Source organism: Rattus norvegicus, chromosome 7 (genome assembly GCF_036323735.1).
Source record: "Rattus norvegicus strain BN/NHsdMcwi chromosome 7, GRCr8, whole genome shotgun sequence".
Lineage (NCBI taxonomy): Eukaryota > Metazoa > Chordata > Mammalia > Rodentia > Muridae > Rattus > Rattus norvegicus.
The window spans coordinates 97,526,177-97,549,034 of NC_086025.1; the positions used below are offsets into that span (position 1 = coordinate 97,526,177).

Genomic DNA, 22,858 nt, shown 5'->3' on the forward strand with positions numbered 1-22,858 from the left:
ATTGGATGCATGTATGAAATTCACAAAGAATAAAAACATATTTTAAAAAGATGCATCAAAAAATACTAAGTTGGTTCATGATCTGAGGATTCCTTCTTGACATAATGGTAGCTATTCTAGAAAACAGCCTTCGAAGTCTAAAATTTTACTCACATCCCTTACAGTTTCATTCTATGTTGTATAAAAACAGTGCCCTGAAATACTTACATTCTTTAGGTACCTTATTTCCAGGTAAGTGCATTTTGAATAAGCGTGTAAGTCCAAACTCAAAATGAATTCAACAAGATGAAATATTCGAGTTTACAATTAAACCCTGACACTTTAAATAATACTACAGCAGCAAGCTAGTCTCCAATGTCTTCCAGGAGTTACTACCCAAAAGGAGAAGGAAAACTGGGTGCTATCTTTACAGAAGGCCTAGGAGGAGCAAAGTGTAAGAAAGAGGCTAACTAACTAGCCCAGGGTTGGGCTCTGGAAGGCAAAAACAATGAAAAAGGAGTGACAGGATGCTGAGTAAGAGCTGGGGGAAGCTACAGGACTTTCAGCTGAGGAGTAAATGAGATGCCTAAAACTGGATCTGATCAGCAGCAACAGACAGAGAGGTTTGCAAGGCTTGGATGTGGAATGTATTCAGAAGATAATTCAAATAGGTTGATTTGGCTTATAAACATTTCATACATAATTTTCAAAGACTAAATCATTTTAAGAATATATATTAAAGAAATTTAAACAGCTGCTCAGTTTATTCCAAATAAAGTTTAAAAGTAAAAATCCTATCTGCAGTCTTTGTAATGGTGAAGAGACAGATATGTTTATCACACACCTAGCATAAACTATGTGTTTCTCAGCAGTCACTTCCAAACTGTTCTCATTGAAGAGATCCTGTAGTGTCTGGTACATAATGAGTGTTCAATAAATAGAGGGAAGTTAGGTGTGACACTGGAGAGGAAAAGTCAGTGGTTCCTTCCTAAAGCTGCGACCCTTTCATACAGTTCCTTGTGTTGGTAACCCCCAACCATAACATTATTTTCACTGATACTTCATAACTGTAATTTTGCTACTGTTAGGAATCATAATGTAAGTATTTTTGTGAATGAGAGGTTTGCCAAAGAGATTCCAACTCACAGGTTGAGAACCACTGCTAAAGAGGAATATTTAATGAAATGGTAGTGATGGGGCAACTGTTCTGTTTTATGTAGATTCACAAAGCATATATGGCCACATATTGGCCCTACTTGATATCAGGAAATAGATGTCACCTATTTCTATGGCTTCTTTCCCCTTTCCTTTACTGAAAATAACTAAGGAAGATGAATATTTAGGTCTCTACCTCAGAACAGTCAGCAATACTTACACTCCCTGGGACTATCTGTGTGTGCTGTGCTCCTGGTAGTTTTGGCATTCCTACCATGCAAGACCATGCCAGAGTTACTGCATCACCACTTAGCAAAGGCAACAGCACTGACTTTGAATGAGTGAAGCACACAGGGTTTACTACTATCCTTTGAGTACAAAACCCAAGTCCCCATTCAAGTGCATGCGGCTGACTTCTCTACTGGAAAACAATTGCTGCCTTTCTCTGAAGTTCAGCAAAGAAGCAAGTACTGGAGCACTACACCTGAGTTCACAACTCCTTCTCCCTCTCATTAATAAAGAGTTCATCCCAGATCTCTATAAAAAAAAAATTCATGACTCATTGCTTCCCCCTTTTAGCATACTAAAAGTAGAGGGTAGTGCATAAATAATTCAAAACACATATACAGATATAATTCCATTCAAAAATCTTTTAATTTTTAATTTTGTAAGAAGTCTGTTTGGCTTTGGTTGTTATGAGAAAGCGTATGGCTGTGATGTTTTAGTTTCAGCAGTGTTTTACAAAGTACTAGTCAGGGTATTTATTTAAAATGAGAGAGCCTGAGTCGCAACTCAGATATAAGAAAACAGACTATAGAGGTAATGGCCTGGAACTCTACATGTTTACAACCTATTCTGAAACACACCCAAGATCAATACGCAATAAATCAGACTGGGATATCAAAAGGATATCAATTTCAGGAATGAAACCCTACATCAACTCTGGTTCCTCAGAATCTGCACTACTTCTGGGTTCATGTGATAAGAATGGAGATGCAAACAGTGCCCACAACTACCCGTACCATCCACAACTCAGGTAAACAGAGGTCTCACATTCAAGACTATACTGGAAATCCACGGTGATAAGAAATGGTACTCATGACTTCCATAAGCATGACCACTAGCATTATAAAGCCCCAGAGAAAAAGTGAGAGCCAGATGCAGAATATGCTTACTATGAACAAACAAGTTCAAAAATTTTCCTTAAAATTAACAGGATACTTTTGCTTTCTCCAGCACTGCCTCCTGTAGAAACACTTCACATCAGTCCTGTACTCAACACTAAAAGAGTGTTGAGACTGAACTAACCCCACACATCAGTTCTAAAAGCAGCACTGTACTTCGGGGGGTTCACTGCTCTTTAGCGTGCTTCCTTGAAGGTAATGTAAGAAATACTAAAAGCCTGCAGAGCCTCCTTTACCTCTAAGCTGTTTTGGATTGCTGAGATAGGCTCTCTCTCACTAAGGAAACTAGGTTGCCCTCTTGGGTTTAAAAGGTATATTCCAGGGTTGGGGATTTAGCTCAGTGGTAGAGCGCTTGCCTAGCAAGCGCAAGGCCCTGGGTTTGGTCCCCAGCTCGGTGGGGGGGGGGGGGGGGGGGGGGGAAGAGGTATATTCCACCATACCAGGCTATTTATGCCTAACTTTTAACAATACATTTCATAATAGATTTTCTGATACCCACTGACTGCAGAGATTGACCCTTCAGGAAACAAAAATAAAAAGGTTAAAATATTACAAAAACAAAAACAGGCACACAGACACAAATGATATCCAGAAAGGATATAAAGAGGCCCATGCCCTACAAAGCTAAATTTAAAATGTAGTTTGCAATGCAAAAGAAAAAAATTTCTAAACACTGGGTGTGTGGCTGCAATACCTTGATAGTACATGGATTTAATTAAACTAAGTTTTTGTCATTCTAATGTTCATTTAAAGTAGCTCTTCTTTATTCAGGCTGAGACCGCCTACGCAGCATAAGAGTTGTGTGAAGCTGAAATTAATTGACATTTTGCTTTATGATATAAATATCACGACATAAATATTTCTATGTTCATATTATTTCTTGCTTAAACCTCAAATAATAAAGTATAGAAAATTAGCTTCTAGGTTGTGAAGTCCTTTTAAGTTGATTCTGTGCCAGTATGTTATAAAGCAAGAAGGTATTCACTTAAAAGATGTCATGAAGCACAGAAGCTTCAGTAACTAAATCAACAAAGATTCCTCAAAACACAGATAATGCAGACATGGGATCATGAATACAGAAATGTCACCAGGTTACTCAAGAGAAAAGGAACTACTATAGAACGCTGTATTGTTCTATCATCAGACCAGCAATTAGATTGAGCTATGACTCTCTACATGTGTAAGGAAAAACCCACTAGGAAGCTAGACATGGTCAGACCACATGGTTTTTCTTTAAAATTTCCAATGTTTGTGAATCAACATGCATTAAAGTTAAAAGAAGCAATCCTGCTTCAAAGAGACAAACAGTAGAGCAAAATGTTGAGCCAAGAAACAAAGCTGGTATTGTCATCTGTCTACACATAGTCTTCAATATACAATACTATATAGATCACTGCTTTGAAGCAACATTACCAATAAGCACAATCTCCAGCTTGAATACTACTGAAGTATCTCTTAGGTGTTATTCAAACACTGAACAAATATTGTTCTGCCATGCTTAGGTTCATATACATACCTGAGAGCATTGAGAAGACCTTCTACACTATTAGGAGGTTGATCCTTAAGAACTTTGATACAACCTTTCATCTGAGGAGAAAAGAGAAAAAGTATCACTTTTTAAAAATAACATTCATTTAAAAGAGGCAAAACTAAAATTGGAACCTTAACTATAGAACTGAAGAGACCATATACTAGAAATGCTAACTTACTCATTCTTTGGGGTGGAGCTGGCAAATGTTAGTATTTTCAGTCTCTCAGTGAGGCAAAACTTTCTGGAAATGCAACCAGTCAAAATGAAATCCCACTTCCACTAATGAACTAAGAGGAAAAGATACTATACACCAGTTGCAAGGATAGAATGGCTCTGCTGCAGGAAAGAGGAGTTTCCCAGGTAGCCTGTGACAAGCAGAGGACAGATGGGAATCCTGTAGAGCTGAGAGGGAGTTAAAGAATCCTGAAGTCCAGATGAAGGAGGTAAAACTGACTGACGGGGAGGCAACAGGCACTTCTACAGGGTACCCAGGGGGAGAAAAACTCAATGAAGAGCTTATTTCAAGATCAGCCTGGTTGTTGAAAAAACACACCATAAATTTGAAAGAGGTGTGGGTTTAGCCTCATACTCTACCACTTCCTAGCAACTATATTACTTAATCTCCTAAAGTGAAGCTGCTGTAGTGAACAGAAAACTCTAGGACCATGTTTACAGGCACATGGGAACAAGGTAAAAATTCTGGGACATGCTTACCACACAAATAAGCTAATGCTAACTCATTTTTCTTTATATAAAACAGAGACATATGAAAGTTACCAATCCATAATTGAGATCTAAAATGCTAAGAGCCTGAAGTAATAATTATCTGATAATCCCCACCAAGTACTAGGTAGAATGTTCAAGAATAAGCAGAGAAATGAGAAAAATCACTTCTATTCTAATAGGAACTTCCATTCTCAGCAGATAATGAAAGTAGAAAGTAAACTATTATGAATAGGAAAAGGAAGCAATATTAACAACAAAACAAAAAACACTTTCTTAAATAAGCACCAATGTTGACTTTTAATATATGGAAAAAATCTTATCTTTGCTTATTAGGCAAAGGATATGAAATTTTATGTAATCATTAGAGATACTACAAAGAAATACTCAACATTACCATTCACTATCAGTAACATCATTCAATCATCTAACATACCCACATACTAGCCAGCAACCAGAAACACAGGACAGTGGAGAAAAAGGAATTCCAACCATATCACCAACCCTTGAGTCCAGCCTGTTATTCTTTAAATAAAACCTATTGATTTCCATGCATGAGAACAATTTGCAATCACATAAAGCAATAGGTAACTTACATCAATTTTAGAAGTTTTGGCAAATGCTCCCACTGGATGGACGTGGTCATAGAGTATTATGACACCCACCATTACCCTCAAGCAGAATGATACTGTTTCTTCATTGGTAAATCTGCTTCTATATTCCCTGGAGGGCAAAAGATTTGGGTGGGTGAGGCACATCGCAAACTCTATGATGAACTGACTACACCCACACTTGATACTACTTGGATCTCTGAAAAGAATGTCAACATTATCTCTTCTGTACAAGGCCCTTAGGGAGAGGAAATGGACATGGTGAAGTCTTATGACCCACATATTGTGGTCTTCACATTTGTACCCACCATGGTATTATATTACCTCTTCTACAATTTCAGAGAAAGCAAAAATCATCCTGAAATAAGAGTTTGGGAATGGATACTTAGCACCATGAGAAAAGCTACTTGCTCAATGGAGCAGGCAGGTTTGCTATTTATGTATCTCTATTATATTACAGGATTCGATCACATTGTTTCACTTAGAAAAAAGAAAATGGGACTCTGATCTACACAGACTACAATGTAGCAAAGCAGCAGAGCAGACTCAAAATGAGAACACTGATCCAGCAGGCGGTGGGCTAGCAATATGTATCCCTTTACTTCTCTGCATCCCATTTTCTTACATAAGAGGAAAGAGTGGGAGGAGGTGCTTGTCCTCCCGCCCCTTGAGTTCATCAGTGACAAACATAGTGCACAGGAGAGCACTTTGGGAAATGAGTGATGCAAAAACAAAAGGTCTTAATAAAAACTATCTGGTGCTGACAGCAAAAGCAATCACATGTACCACAAATGCCTTCAGATAAATCAGGTCTGTGCAAAAACAAGGACAAAACTAAAGTGTGAGAGAATGTGGCGAATGAAATATTAAAGCCTTCTGAAAGGAATCTTCCCTGGACCCTCAAAATCATGAAACTCCTGTTCTGATGGGAAAGCAATTGAAGTGCCCATAGTCCAACTCTATGTTTCAAAAATAAAGACAATAAGCTGCCAAATTATTTTGGCTTTGTTTATACACTCAACATTTGATGGTCAGGATAAGCTTCACTTCTTTTTGCATAGAGACATATTTGGGTTTGGATATGCTTTAGAATATCAGTCACTGCAGCAGTGCTGCTGAGGTGAAACACAGCTCATACTCACGGCGTCTCCAGCATGACTCTGCATACACTTGCCATGGTGCTTAAGCAGTCTGTGGTATTTTCTATTGGCAAATTTTTATTCTGTAAGTGTACAAAGAGAACAAAAAGAGCAAGTAAAAGGAGAAAAATGTGACACTTAAAAATAATTTAAAACTTTATAGAATCCCAGAAACCAGCAAATGATCTGGCTCCTATTTCTAACTTCCTAAACAATGACCATGATTCTAATCACTGTTTGATGATCGGTGATAGAGCCATGTACAAAACAGCCAAGACCTTGTTGACTTTAGAAGAGATTTCTGTTGGGTGGGTAAGAATAAGCATAACCTTTCAAATACAAGAGATGAGGGGCTCAGAGGTAAAGATTAACCTGAAGGGAAATTTTATTTTATTTATTTCATTACCTCTTACTTATGGTATATGGGTATCTCTTGTGTACAGTGGAGAACTTGTGGTAGTCTGTTCTTTCCTACTTTATGAGTCCTAGAAATCAGACTGAAATTATCAGGCTTAATGGCAAGCCATGGAAAACATTTAGTGAAATAAGAGTAGAAATAAAAATCGGTAAGAGGGCAGCCGTCTGATTTGGATGTAGCAAGAGCAGGGCGTAGGTCTTCCTTATCATCATATACTCTAGAGGATTCAGCAGAATGATCTGTGGATCAGACGAAAGCAATGCAGAAAGGAACTTAAAGTTATCATCTCTGAGATTAAAGTGATCATCTCTGAGATTTCTGCTCATTATTAGTGAAGAAAACAAGAAGGGGGGTTATAAAAGGCAATCAGAGCACACTTAGGCTACGTGATCACAGCAGTCCTCAAAGTACCTCCGGAGTGACTGCCAAGCAAATGGGCAGCTGTAGACCTGTGCAGGTCCCATTTAGGGGTGCAGGCTAAGGGTAGCACTTGGAACACAGGACTGCTGAAGTCATCCCCTCCGCAGTGAGTGAGACAGCATCCATGCGGAGAAGGAGCCCCAGCAACTCACCTCTGATACAAATTTTGTTGTTGCGTCACTTAAGGTTTTCAGCATTGGGGTGGCCTCAGCATAAAACAAAGACATCCGATTTGCCAATTCATTATTTACTTCATTTTCTCCTTCTGCCTGTGTAGAAATCACTTGACATTAATTCACGCATTATTAAACCAACTTAGTAAATACCTTTAAAATTAAGTTCAGACCTTTGTATACAAATACCACTCAGCTACTCTTTAAAAATAAAGAGACTGAAGGGGCTGGGGATTTAGCTCAGTGGTAGAGCGCTTACCTAGGAAGCGCAAGGCCCTGGGTTCGGTCCCCAGCTCCGAAAAAAAAAGAATAAATAAATAAATAAATAAATAAATAAATAAATAGACTGAAAATAATATTTAGCAATTGTTTAAAAAGAAAAACTATCTAGTCAAACATATTAAATACTATTATGGAATTGTAATACATTGAAGGGACATCTTACTACACAAGACTGTTTAGAAGGCTCTGGAAGACGTGAGGATGATTACGAAGTTATACTCCTGTCTTCCAGTACGAACAAAAGGATCTACCCAGTACCGTGATAAAATACAGGAAACAGCAGAAGGGGATCTCAGACTAGAAAATGAGGAGGATTGATGAAGACTTGGCCTTTTACAAGTGATGATGTAAATATAAATGAACAAGATATTTCTATTGGCAGAAGGAAAATACATTTTTAAAATGACTTAACAGAGCACATTTTGACCCATTCAGTGTAATAAGTACAGCAAGAAGTGAAAATAAACATAGAAGTGAGACTGTAGAGAGTCTTAAATGCTACTTTTAAGTTTAGCATTTTCCTTACATATAGTGATCCATTTAGGGTATTAAATGGAGTATCAAGTATATGTTTAAAAAAAAAAAAGAAAAGAAAACCAAGACATAATAGTAGGCAGACAGTTACAAAAGGTCAGAAAAGAAGATGTTTGCTACAAATTAACTGAAAGAGAGAGGAAAACAGGCTCTGAGGTGAACAGAAAAAAAGATGAGACACAAGGCAAGGCAGGCAGGAATGTGAATCTAAGCGATCTCACTGAGAACTTCTGACTTTGTATATAGCTATCAAGAGAGTAAGACAGTTTGAGAACTCTTTAAAGTCCCTGGCCTCTTGTGTAGAGGCAGATGGCAAAGAAGGCAAAAGGCTGAGTATTATTCTTATTTATCAAGTGGGAATTAAAAACACAAACAAAACAGACATTATAATCAGTTTTATACAAGGTGGTCTGTATAAACCCAAACTGTTGTAAAGAACAGAGAAATCCTTTACCTCCAACCTGGCCCATTTTAAAACAATTTCAGAGATTTTTCAGTATCAATAAATACATAATTAAATACTGCCTTTGAAACTTAAAAATTTCTCACTGACCCTTTATCACTCTTTACACAGCTCTAGTACATTTATATGAAACTAACAATATGAGCATAGAGTTGTGCTGTGATTTTTCCTAATTTGACACCAATTACCATATGATGGGCCCCCTAAACACAAGTATCTTCATCTGTAATTCCAAGAAAGTAGAAAAAGCATACTAAACACTTTGGGAGGATAGAAGAGATTAGCAGCCCTAAGGAACTAGGAAAGAAGCTATGATACCAAGGCACAAGCCCAGAAATGACTTTCTCATCAGTATGAGGCAGTTAATTTTCTCATTCTGGGTCAATTTTCTTCAGGATTCACCACTGTAACAAAAACTATTCATGCAAAATTTTCTGTTCAATTAAAATAATAATATACAAAGAGATTTAAAGTATCACTGATATAAAGGCAAATATGCAATTTTATTGAATTGGTTGTAGAAATTAAAGGCAGTAGAAAAAAATAATATATTCTGTATGGTTTGCAATAGTTTGAGCTTTCCTTTCATATATGGTTACTGATAATTACAAGCTTTAACTTCTGAATAAGATGGAGGCAGAGGCTGATGGATTTCAGGGAATTCCAGGCTAGCCTGGTCTACATAGTAAGTTCTAGGACAGTCACTGCTATGTAGAGCTCTTGTCTCAACAAACAAAACAAACAAACACATACAACTCATCTAATGAGTGGGAGTGTAAATGAATGAACAAAGGGAAGAATAATATCAAGTTATTCTTACCACCACTAAACCTAATTCATAGCAAAATCTTACCGGGACGTTATTAATTCTCATACGACTCAATGTTCTTCTATAGTAGCTGAAATCATTTTGTATGGCAGGATTTGTCATCTAAAGAGGGAGGACATGTAGGAAAGAACGCTGTAATGTATGACAGATGACTGCTATGTTATCAAATGCTAATGTAAGCGAGGTAACAGTCTAGTTTAGTTTGAACTGGTGACCTAACGTTCTCGTGTCACTTTAGCAACTCATATATACTCATATAAGCCATTAGTACTTTTCAGTGCACTTTTTACCTTGGAGACAAGGTCTCACTATATCTTCCACACTGACCTTGAATTCAGAGACTGTTGGGCCTCTGCCTTCTGGCTGCATTCACATAACCATAAAACCATAGACTGTTTTCCAATTGTGGGCATTATGAATTCCTCCTTTTCAATAACTTTAGGTAATACCTTGAGAGCTTGCTTATCAAAACACTGATATTATAAAACCAAACAAAAAATAAATGTAAGGGTACTTGTTTTGAATAAAAGAATGCATATACGGCCCACAATGTATTTATATACAAATATGCATGTTCTTTATATTTTTTACTTTTGTGCCCAAAAGTATTAATAAACACTTGTTTATAATACTTATGAAGTAACACAGTTAGAAACATAACTCTTCCATTTTCTAGAAGAGGCACTCAAGATCTTGAAAAATCAAGTCTCATAATTTGAACTCAGGACTTTGATTAAAAACAAAACAAAACAACACAAAACAGTGCATGCCAGGTGGCGGAAGTGCACACCTTTAATTCTACCACTCAGGAGGCAGAGGAAGGTGGATCTCTATGAGTTCAAGGCCAACCTGGTCTACAGAGCAAGTTCTAGAACAGCCAAGGCTGTTTCAGGACAGAGAAACCTTGTCTTGAAAGAAAAAAATGGGTTTATTTTGACTTGTCCCATATTGCAACATGGGATGTATAGGTCTAAATATAATAAAAGACTAGATGATGAGATGAATGGGGAAAATAAAAGTAAGTGGTGGGGAAGGGAGAGAAAAAATGTTTTGTATAAAAAGTTGAAATAATTAGACAAACAGAAATTTAAAAAAAAACCAGAAAGGCAGCTCAGGATTTACTTTCTGCTTACAAATTCACTGGACTACAGTGAACACCAACTCCTAGCTGCCCCTTCAAAAGAGCTGCCATTTCCAAACGAGCTATCCAGTTGGGCAGAAATCATTTAAATATAGGTTTTAAAAGGTTCCTCCTCATACTATTTAGTGAAAAAACAAGAATTTCATAAAAAGTTTATCAGCAAACTCTACCTTGAGTTCATCAAACCGGAGTGTGAAGTGAAGAATCTCTGCAAACTGTTTAGCCAGAGCCTGCTCTCGCTCTAGATGCTGGGTGGGGGAGTATGGTGTGCTTGTCAAGGCTCCCAGAAGGCCTCTTAATGCTGCTTCTAATGAAAAGAAGATGAAAAAGTTGTCAGGAACTTCATATCAACCCACATTCATATACTCTCCCTCCGTAACCAAGACAAATCTACACTTTACCACTATCAATGCTACACACACACACAAACTACTACCGCAGTAATATTTAGTTTAATGAAAAACTTTAAAAGAGCTAATTCTGTCATAAACTCAGATTTGAAATGTCTGATAATATCTAGTCCTAAGGGTTAGGATGCCACTCAGTGACAAGCACTTACTTGCCTACCAAACACAAGGTCCCGGATTCTAGCCCATGGGGACTCAAAACAGCCTGTCATCAGGCTAATGTAGTTTCTTATACTGAGCTCCTTAAGCATGAAAAGAAGTCAGATCTCTAAATCACAACTTGCTGAGGAAAATAGTCTAAACAATCAAAAATTATGAGTACAGTATCATGTGCTCATATAGTCTGTTGTACCAGCACAATTGATACACAGCCAACTTCAGTACTATAAACAAAATCATCTAAATAATTCTAGATGTTAATAAGCATGTTTTCTTACCAGGAAAGTAAAAATGACAAAGTTTTAAGCTTACCTAATCTCTGAGAAAATTCGTAAAATTTCTTTAATTTGCCTACTAGTGGCACGACTGCACCCCATGCCTTCTCTTGCAACTTCTCATCGGCTGGATGCTGGATTGCCTTAAAAATCCAAGAAACAAAAAGTTAAGATTTATAAAGTTACAAGTCTTTTTTTTTTTTTTTTCATTAAGGCAAAAGTTTTAGCTAGTGAGGAGATATAGAACGACTGACACAGAAATTCCAAGTTTGGACTCTCTTAAATTTACAATTTTTTTTCCTCCCAATAGACAACAGACAATAAAATCAACATTGTTTATTAGCTATATTACAACTTGGTATCATTTAGAGCCACAACAGGAAAATGTTCTATACTGTTTCTTCTATTGTAGAGACACTCTTGGTACATCTTCAGGAAGAAACAAAGTAATAAAAATACCAACTCTGAGAAAGGGCCAAGCTGTAATTCAACTTGCATGGTCCATACTAGCTCTAAGAGATCTGGCCAACAGGAACCTAAATAAACCTGAAAAATGCAATTTAGAAATATTGCAGATACTCATTGTTTAGAATTAAATGCTTTTCTGGATTCCAAATCTTTTTCAGGCTTTCCTGAGTAAGATAATAGGAAAAAAAATAAATAAATGGGAAAAAAAAAAACAAAAACAAAAACAAAACAAACCAGCTTCAGATCTGAAGGGAAGAAAGCAAGACAAAGCTGGGGCTCATGACTATACACAGACCTCTGTCAGTACTAGAAGCCATTATGCCATCTCTTCTGGGTATGGAGTTACTCCTAGGTGAAAATTCTCTTACTTTTACCTTCCTTTTGCCTACAGATGCTTTCTTAAACTAGTTTTTCCTCTAACAACTTGCTCTGCTTTCTCTAACATTTTAAATAACCCAAAGTTACTATATCTGAGAGACAAACTCTGTAGCTATGTCAGAAGCCACTTGTAAGAATCACCAGGCACGACATGTTTAGGTCCCCACAGGGCACTAGTACTGAATCTATCTATACAAAAACAAAACTCGAGAAGGCAAAATGAAATTAAACTCAGATTTAAAATTTTTATGAATAATGTAGGTGCAAATAAGTAAATAAATGGGCTGTGTGAATAATTTACTATATGTACTTAAACATTTTCAAAATCATGGTCCTACTATGTAGCCCAGTCTGTCCTTAAACTCATTATCCCCCTGCCTCAGCCTCCCAAGTTCTGAAATAATAGGTATGTGCTATAACATCTAGCTGATATTTTCAAAATTTGAGTGTTTTTACAATTTTCTGAATAACTCTTAGATACAGAAGGAGCCTAAAGCCAATATTATTCGTGTTAGAAATACCATCTATTGGTATTTCTGTTGGTATGCCATCTATGGTATTTCTACCATCTATTGAAATATCATTTATTGCAACATGTAATAAATAATCCTAATTTCATATAAACATAAAATTTCCAACAATCTTTGATAATATGCTAATATATCTAGGGGGAAGCCCAGACTCAGTTCATCTTATAACAAGTAATGTAAATTTGTTTTTTATTCAGGAAACAAACAGATAAAACTACACTTTCACTGATTTCCTCTTAAGCATCCCAACTTCTTTTATGAAGGTCTAGGTACTAATGCATGCCCACAATACACAAATGTGCCTGTAGATGCTGTCCACTGTCTCCATTGAGTGGACTGTTTCCTAGGATCCATTTTGCCGTATGGAACTGAAGAATACATGTTTCTTCATGGCTAACATCCTATGAACCTAAGTGTCTGCTTCTTTCACCTGGCATTTCATATGCACTGCTGTTTGTAAGGTTTTGGGCCAGTATTTATAACAGCTCAACATACAAGCTGACACTCAGTAATGTCAATGGCAACACTATCTTAAAGTAAGTACTACAACTCATTCACAAATCTGTTAAAACTTAGGGCAGAATTCAACACTAGTGGAGGTCCTTATTCTCTCACAAGAGGTTTATACTAGAGAACATGTCTTTATTCACATTACTCCTTTTAAGGTTGTATGTTTAACGTACTGATTTACTTATATGTATGTTTTGTCTGCATGTATGTCTGTGAACCACATGCATGGCTGGTGCCTAGAGGCCAGAAGGAGGTGTTGGACCTCGTAGAACTAGAGTTACAAATGGATATGAACCACCATGTGTGTGCTGGGAATCAACCCACAACCCAGGCCTCCTAATTGCTGAGCTATCTCTCATCATATTTATTCCATTTTAAAGTCACATTTTATAAATGTTATTTAATGCATATTCAAGTCCATATCCTTAACAAGCTACCAGGAAGCAGTTTGTCAGTACAATGCTACACTGTTTACATGGAGTTTTATAATTTTATTACCACAGAGATGTTGCTAGTTGTTTCCATTTTATTATGGTGAGTTAAGGAGCCATTATTTACATTTTTTTCTTTTTTGAAACATACAGATACAAGTACCTCATTTAAAAGTACAAATAATTTTAGGTTTTGTTTTTGATACAGTAACCTCTATTATGAAAAGACCTCTTGATAAGCATTTTACAGTGTCAATTTCCACTGACTTAATAGGCTGTTCTTGTCACAAAACAAAAATTTTCTGTTGTCTGTTTTTCATAGGCCACCAATTACAGTTCAAATAGTTATCAGTTCTTTGCAACCTAGCATGTACTCAGCACTGTCCTTTCATGTGAACTGCTTTCCTACTATTCAGAAACCTAATTACACCTATGCATACACACATTTCTTAAAACTTCAACTGCCCCAACACTGCCTACAGCTGTCCAACCTACAGGTAATATGCTCCTAGTTTTCCAGATCACTTATTTTATTACTATTTTACTTATATACTCCTGTATTTAATTTCCTTTTGTTATTTGCTTTAATCGAAGATAAGGTCTTACTCAGTAGCCCAGGCTGGCCTGAAAGCTGAGGGCACTCTCCTGCCTTAGCCTCACAAGTGCTCAGATTTTAGGTATGAGCTACCACACATAACTTCTTTGTCCTTAAGTCCTTCACTACATAGATAGTGATGGCACAATAAGTTACATTAAGTCTCAAAGCCTGAAAAGGTCAGTCTCTTACATGGCTTTATATCTTCCCCCCTCATACTTTTATGTTCTTAACTGTTATATGGTTATGTTTTTGCTTCCCTACACAAGTCTTTAAATACACACACACACACACACACACACACACACACACACACACACACACACACTAAAGCATTTGTTTACTTTTCCACACCAAAAATTACGGGATAATGTGAATTATATGTAGCTATAGTCCTGGGAAATCATCTCTGCTGCCTACCTAGGACATGTTGTGGAGAACTCCCATCTTTGGCCATGGTATTTAGAGTTTCTGGCATCATAGCCTCATGCAGCCTTTCTGAAATGACCTACATAAACTTCCCTACTATATCATCCTCTCTTTCAGAAATTAACTCCATCTAAGCAAGAAGTCAATGAAGTGTACATGAGACTAGGGAACAAGCCTTTCCCACACAAACAGAGCATCCCTTCTGATGGAAAATTACTAAACTTTTTTCAATCTTCAGAGTTCTCCCTATAGGAAGAAAAATACAAAACAAGTGTCTTTGTAGTGAATGAGATTTATTTTTTCTTCATTTACTGTAAGAAGTAACTGGGGGGGGGGTAACTATGACATGATAAGATTTTATCTATATTTAATCAACATTAAGATAATATCAAACTCATTTTAAAATAATATGTGAATCCTTGTGACTTATAAGAAAAGAACAATTTACGGAGTAGTTAGTGAAGCTATTTTGTTTTCCTTCTATGTCTGAGTTTTCAAATTATATTTAAATGTTTTCAGCATCTGATTTCATAGTAATAGTCACTCTTTCATTCACAAAAATGTTAAGATTTAGAAGGATAGCAGTATGTTTCGTCCACAGCTCCAGTATTTATTTCCTCAAAAGCTTACACCTTGCTAGGCACTGAATATATAAGTACCTGGGATTTGACACTAGAGCTGACAGGTGAGTGGTATAGACATAAACACCAAGTCATTATGTTTTGAGGTTCCTGAGCACCATAAAAGGCAAATGTGTAAAGTACTAGGAACAAAGAGAACGGGAAATAGGTTACTGACGTGTAAAGGAAAAAGGAAGGGCACTCCACACCAAAGGTGAGATCGTGCTGCAAGACAGGTTGGTCACAAACAGGAAAAGACTGTGAGTCATTTCAGTGTCCCTCCTCCCTAAACACTAAAGAGCCAGCAAGTAACCACATTTTACTTTGAGGTGCTACTACTCCAGATGTCAGAGGACAATCAATTGGGAGTCCAAAAGACTGGTCTTTGATGACCTCTGTACTACTTGATACTGAGAATACAGAAGCAAGGGCAGGAACAAGACATAAGCATTGTCCTATGTGATGAGAAATTCAAGTCTAGAGGCAAGAGAGTTTGAACACTGTATGGAGTAGAGTAAATACATCCAGAGGGGAGAAAAGCAAATAAAGGTGTAATTAAGAGAATCGTTAAAAAGTTAAAGTTCTAGGCTGGAACTTGAGAATAAAGGGAGAGTTGGTCCTGGAAAGAAGCAGGGGAGTTTCAGTTTCTGAAAAATAGAAATACAAAAGGGAGACCAATTCAGAGAAGAGAACAGAGGGTAGAGAGACACCTCAGTTAACACCTTCCTTGTAGCATAAGACTATTAAAGAAGAGGCAGATGGGGAGGGTGTTGGAGGTGAACCATCTTGGGTGGTTTTATATTCTCCCTTAGAAACTTAGGAATTGGAAGAATAGAGTGGGAGGTGGAAGGGTGCTGGAGAGGGAAGCCAAAAAGTAATATTCTTTCTCCACAAGAGGAAATCATAAATAAATAGTTCCCAAAGAACCCAATTTTCATGTGTGACTATAACAAACAGAAATGTTATTAAATCACATACGAGTAGGTAGCACTTCCCCTTTGTAGCACTGTAACCACTTTTGAAATAATGCCAAGTGGTCTTTGAAATATAACACTTCCCAGGACAAGTCGAGAAAACAGTAGAAATTAAGCAAAGGTAACAAGTAGCCGATTGGTCTTCACTGACAAGTGCCTATATAAATTACAAACTTTACCTCTCGTATTTCGTGGCCAGCTCCTCTGTATGACTGCAAGTCCTCCAAGATGCCTTCTGCATCTTTTAACACTACATTCACCTGATTATATATTTCCTTCTCAGACTCTGTAGGCTGGGCATCTAAATAGCATGAAAGCACAAGAAAATTTACAGTGGCATAAATATTTTAATACATGTATTAACTAAAAAAGCAATTAACAACCCGATTTCCAAGGGATGAGTTAGACTTTATTCAATATAAATTTTATACTTTTTAGAAGACACATTTAAACTAATTTCAAATTGATACAAACTATTAAAGAAGCAAGAGAAAAGTAAATGTTATTTTTTTTATACTGTCTACATTTTTAAAATGTTTAATTTAAAAATTATGGTGTTATATTGAACCAACTTGAGAATTCTAATTAAAATTTAGACTGGTACTACTTATAGTTTTGGTTTTTTAGATAGTCTGACTACACAGCACAGACTGGCCTATAACATATTATGTACCCCAGGCTGCCCTTAAACCTGTAAATCTTCTGCCTCAGTCTGAATGATGGGATTACAAAAAAGCCCACTGTGTTTGATATGCTTAATAATCACATTCTTGTACTGCATGCCTCACGTCACTAAAGAAACAAATGAAGCGTTGATATTTTATTTTAATGCAATAGAAATGAAGTCTAACTATTAAAGCATCTTTGTCATCTATACTGTTCATTTCAGTGTTAACAACTGAGGTTTGCTAGGGGTCACTTTAAAATGTCTGATCAACTGGGATCATATGAAGTTATGCGAGAGGATAATATGATTAAGATCAAGCCTATGGCAGTATTGCTGAGCTTCTCTATTGGTGTGTATGAGGGCCAAGGTTCCTGTGCAGGAGTTCAAACTACAAAACTACTAGAGAACTCCTGGGCAGCTGAAGGGGTGGGTTGTTGACGTGGGGGAACTTTAAGCTACATGAGCACTGCTGAAATTCTGAAATGATAAAGCAAAAACTGACTTTCTACATATCTAGGATGGAGAAGCAAGAAAACAAAGGAGTAATCACAATTATAGATATTATAATCAGGGGTTCAAACATACAAGCATCTTTACCACTAGTGATGTTAACTAGAAAACATATGTTAAAAGATGACAAAATCTGGGTTTCTCTCTACCAGACAAAAGGTAACAGAAATCTCATTTTTAATAACATGTTTCCTCTAAAGGTAATTCTTTTTAATATACTCCTTTCTATTTTGAGACAAAAAGAGTGGACTGCTCAAGCAAAGAGGTTTTCTTTCATAAGTCTAACTAGAGCATACTCAATACTACAAGTGAGATATTGAGTATGTAAAATAATGCCTTAAGAAGGACTATGCTGGCAGGATTCCCTCCACGCTAACATGTTATTTTTTGAAGAAAGAGAGCTAGTCCAAATTTAAAAGATGAATTCAGGTATTTCTCAGCAGACTCGCTGTTTATCAATTAATATAAAACTGCCTGCTAGGCTTTATGTCTATTGGTCCCCTTACTTAGAAAATTTAAAAAGAAAGTTTTATTTCATACATGAGAATAAATGTAAAAACACCTTAAATTCTATCTTTATTTTATGTTTGGAGTAAATAATGATTTAGTTCCCCCTATTATCTGCCAACTAGTCAATAATACACAACACGATTAAAATGAACAATTACAGTACCCAAGTTTAAATTTAACATACATATGACAGCACTACAGAAACAGTAAGAAAACAGTGTGGAAAGCCAACTTAAAAATGTATTTAGATATGTGTTCCCTTAATTACTCTTTAAAAATAAAAATATAACAATTAAAAGAGGAGCCAATAGATATATTAAAAGATGGTGTTCAAAGTTACAAACATTCTATTAAGAGCAAATACTGAATTATAGATAAATGTGTAGGTTTATAAATATCAGGATGTCATTTAAGCAGTACTGTTTCCATATATAGCCAGACCATACTTTCAAAGCAATAATTAGGCACACCACTTAAAAAAAAAAGCACACCCATCACTTTTATACTTACACCAGATGCAGCATAGAGAAATACTTTGTACATGCAAAAATGAAAATTCAGTTCTTTCTCATATGGATTGTGGAACTACAGACACAACATCAATAGACACACAGTTTGAAGTTATGAGATGGGATTTCATGACAAAGGACAGTATTTTATCTATCACACATCGAAGGCATCTGTATCAATTGAAGGCTAAAATATATATTTTTGGTGTGGTCACTAGGCTAGTGACATAAAAATGTGACACTGAGTTTACATACAAACGAAACATTATCCAGGAGATTTAAATAGACCTTGTAAGTAGTTAATAAGTAGTAATGGTTTAATGAGTACCAAGAAATTTAAAATAAAGGAGAAGAGTCAAGTTTCCCCAAGAGGGAAAACACCCAGCGCCACACTGATCAAACACCTTTGAGACTGTCACAGGGAAGTCACACTCATAATTTTGAAAGCTGCTGAAGACTGCTGTAGAAATGAAGACAGACAGACAGACAGAGCAGACAAGTAAGCACTGCTTACTGAAAGCAAGTCATGCAAAGGGTAAAATACTAGGGAGGAAGAAAAGACTATAAAATAAAGCATTTCTTTTTTTTTAAAGGCATTTTCTATATAATGCAACCAAGACTTGTCACTTTGATTTTTCATAGCTTTACTTTTCCAAGGAAAACACACTACATAGCCTGTTAACAAAATGATACATCACTTGAATGTAAACAATGTATCGACTGAGGGAAGACATAGTCATTGCTCATCAGGCTTAAATGTATGTTTTATTAAATAGAAACTAAGACATGTTCCAATTGCTCTTATTATTTGAAGGCAAAATTAAATATTTTAGTCATATCATACCAATTTCCTACCAGGTAAAAGAATTCCCTAGAAAATTCTAGCAAAGAATCACTGAAAGTAATCACTAAAATAGGAGATAGGGATTTTTTTTAATATGAAAGGAGAAATAAAAGGGATCAACATAAAAATTACAATTATGATAATATGAGCTTTCAGCTCCAACCTTATGATCATTTACTCATTAAGTACTTAAAGCCTATCTACCTAAGTTCCTCAAGTAAGGAACCAAAATGCATACTGTACCTCACTGGCCCAGTACTTAAAATAAGCTCAGTACCTAGCAGACTTTTCATAGAATAAGGCAAAAGATATTGAAAATATGCAAGAGATTAACTGGAAAAAAATAACACTAGCCTTAAAAGTGCGTACTAATTTTATTTTTTAAAGAGGGAAGAACAGGTAACACAAAAGATTTGAGAAGAAGAAATGTATGACTTAATGGAAAGGCACTCTAGACAAGCAGCAAAAGGAGATTCTATTTCCTGCTTATAAAAAAAAATCTCTATTTTGACTTGTTACAATATACATAAATATAGTAGCTTAACAAATACTAATCTTCTAAGCTGAGAAGGGGCACAAAACCAAGTCCTTCTGTTCTATGAACCAGCATTGTATTGTGTGTTGTGTGACATAAAAGTTGCTACAGACTTCCTAGAATAAGCTATTAGTTAACAATCTTAACATCAGGTAACTCTAAGGATTAGAAGCTATACAGTGCTGACATTTTGATATGTTATTTTAAAAATATGCTGTCATTAGCATATCTGCTGCCAAATAGTAAGGAACAATTCTGAACTTATTATCTTAATAGACCGTAAGAGGAATTCCTGTATTTAATGAATATGTTTTGCTGAGCACAGAATGGTATCTAACTTAAAACCACTGTGCAAGCTGTTGCTTCCTTCCACAGTAACCTTCCTCACTGAGCTGTAATTATTTGCAACCTCCTCCAATACCCAATTTCAACTTCATCTTACTCAACTCTTACCTTCTGATCTACGCCCTAAATGTGAATATGTAATTGAGATTCTGATTCTTCACTTCTCTCTATTCTACTAGACAGACTAAGGTTCCCATGGCAGCAGTGAAACAATAGCCTTTCATATCTAGCCTACTGTTTGGTATACAAGAAGCGAGCTCTAAGTGTACATGGACTCAAGTGTAAACCTGTAAAGGGCGTATGGGTTAAGGAAATAATGACTTTGACACAGTTTTCATTTATATAATAAATTATTAAGTACCACAAAATTATGTTTAAAAATGCATGGGATTATATAATTTGATATATTCTGATGCCCAAAAGCTAAACACAGAATGGCATCTGTCTTAACACCACTGTGCATGTTTCTTTCCAGTGTCCTCAGAGATTATATACAAAATTATGTTTGTGTAGTCCAACTCTGAAAGTTTGAGAAGCTGGGTCCAACCAATAAGGATGACTGGAATAATAGATCTAAATTATTTTGGTGACCTGAATATTATTCCACACCTAGAAAAATAGGATAGCTCTAACTACTTGAATCATATAATGTGGTTGTATTAAAACAGCAAAAAAGGCTTGGCAGATCTGGTACATAGTAGTTACCAGTTAAAGAGGAGTTATCTAATGGTCTTTATAGTAGCTTGATGATAAAGTTCCCAAATTCAAAATTGGGTATTTCTTTAAAAAGAGGAAAAATATGTTTAAAAATGTATAAGATAAAATTAAGATTCTACAAATATCAGAAGCCAAAGAAAATGTACCTCAGCATCTAAATTCTAATAGAGGAACAAACTCTAGCCTGGTACACTAAGGCCTCTTTTACGGTATTAGCAAGTAGCAAAGCCAAAGTTCTATATTGGATGATAAAAGCAACAAATATCATTTAAAATGACTTGTGCTGGAGAGTTGACTCAGTGGTTAAGAGCACTAACTGCTCTTCTAGAGGACCCAATTCAATTCCCAGCATCCACATGGCAGCTCAATGCTATCTGTAAACTTCAGTTCCAGGAGGAGCTGATACTTCAGTATATACCAGCACCACACACGTGTGCACAGAGGAAGGCAAAAAACACACTTCTTTTTAAATATTAGCGCTCCTTCAAAGTTTACTTTTAAAGGTTTATACACAGTTTTACACTATTGTTTTTGTTGTTGTGATTTGAACCTTTCCTACCACTATAATAAGTATTAAAAATGTGAAGATAATGATACAAATGTCCCACCCCAGCCCTGCGACCCAAGATCTAGTAATCTTTTCAAGTTCTACATTTAAATTATGGTTCATACTTTAACAAAACAGAATGTTAGCTTTATAAAAAGATCAAGTGCCAAGTCTTGAACAAGATCTTGACTATATAAAAGCCAAGATTCTGCAAATGTAAGACATTTGGGACAAAGAAAAGACAGAAGAGCAGAAAAATATAGAGGACCAAGTTTCAAACAGAGCAAATAAACTAATACAGCTTTAATGTAAGTTGCCTCATCTGGAAGAACATTCTTTAAGTCAGCAGTCTGCTTAACATCCTCAAGCTGATTAAAATCCATGCTGAACATGCACTTAGAACAGCACCGTCCAATTGTTGAGAAGGGTCAAGAAAACTAATGTCCATCTGATTCACTTTCCCTAAAATCCCAACAATTTTAATGGTCTTGATTTTGGCCTTCCGTCTTTATTAGCCTACGCACAGTACCCAAACTGTAACAGATTTTTGTACAAATGTAATAGAAGTAGGAATATATCAGAGACTACAAAGTATTCTACAAAATGAAAATATGCATGTATGTACATATATGTGTATGTATGTATGTATGTATGTATGTACATACGTATGCATTAATTATTACCCTGGCTTAAAGGATAAACTGTGGAAATGGGTGGGTCATAAAATAGAATGAACTATATAAAAACTAAATTGAACGTGAAAAACAAACAACTCTCTTTTCAAGATATTTGCTTTTCAAAATCAGAAAGTCTGAAATTTTAAGTACTTTTAAATCTGTTCATATATAACAAAACACACAACTTACAAACATCTCTTCACCCTTTCCTAACAATTTTCTAATTATCCATTAAAATAGCAACATTCACACTATAACATCAATTTAAAATCATTTTTCTCAATTTAACAATCAGACAAGCTGAAGCAATCTTGACAGCCAAAGCCAAAGCAGAGCATGCACAGAGCTCAATGGCACTTACCTGCCACTCGCAGAGCACAGTACAATAAGTCATGCAACACAGAACAGATACAAGGCAAATTACTTAAAGGTCTGTGAACCTATTATTTTTCTTTTTATTCAGAGTCAGAATAAAATGAATTTCTGAAATGTACAAAATCATTTTAATTTCTTAAATTATCTGTAAAAATTACATAATTTAGGTTCACACTTACCTTTTAATAGTATGCCCAAATTACTGAGCTCTGAATAGCCTTCATGAACTGACCCAAGTTAAAAATACTTTATATCACATAAGGA

The 22,858-nt window shown here is 35.9% G+C and overlaps 1 protein-coding gene across 10 annotated transcripts in view; it reads right to left on the reverse strand.

The window, feature by feature from the left end:
* The window catches only part of Cyrib (CYFIP related Rac1 interactor B), a 124,906-nt gene that overhangs the window by 1,236 nt on the left and 100,812 nt on the right, over positions 1–22,858 (reverse strand). For 9 of the 10 annotated variants that reach the window (NM_001126267.2, XM_039078773.2, XM_008765501.4 and 6 more), the window contains 8 exons: positions 16,538–16,659; positions 11,461–11,566; positions 10,753–10,889; positions 9,466–9,543; positions 7,313–7,429; positions 6,326–6,405; positions 5,169–5,295; positions 3,835–3,905 (listed from right to left, as the gene is read on the reverse strand). In NM_001126267.2, the coding sequence (NP_001119739.1) occupies positions 3,835–3,905; positions 5,169–5,295; positions 6,326–6,405; positions 7,313–7,429; positions 9,466–9,543; positions 10,753–10,889; positions 11,461–11,566; positions 16,538–16,659 (838 nt within the window). The remainder of the gene's footprint in view (positions 1–3,834; positions 3,906–5,168; positions 5,296–6,325; positions 6,406–7,312; positions 7,430–9,465; positions 9,544–10,752; positions 10,890–11,460; positions 11,567–16,537; positions 16,660–22,858) is intronic. The other variant, XM_039078775.2, reaches the window with a different exon arrangement.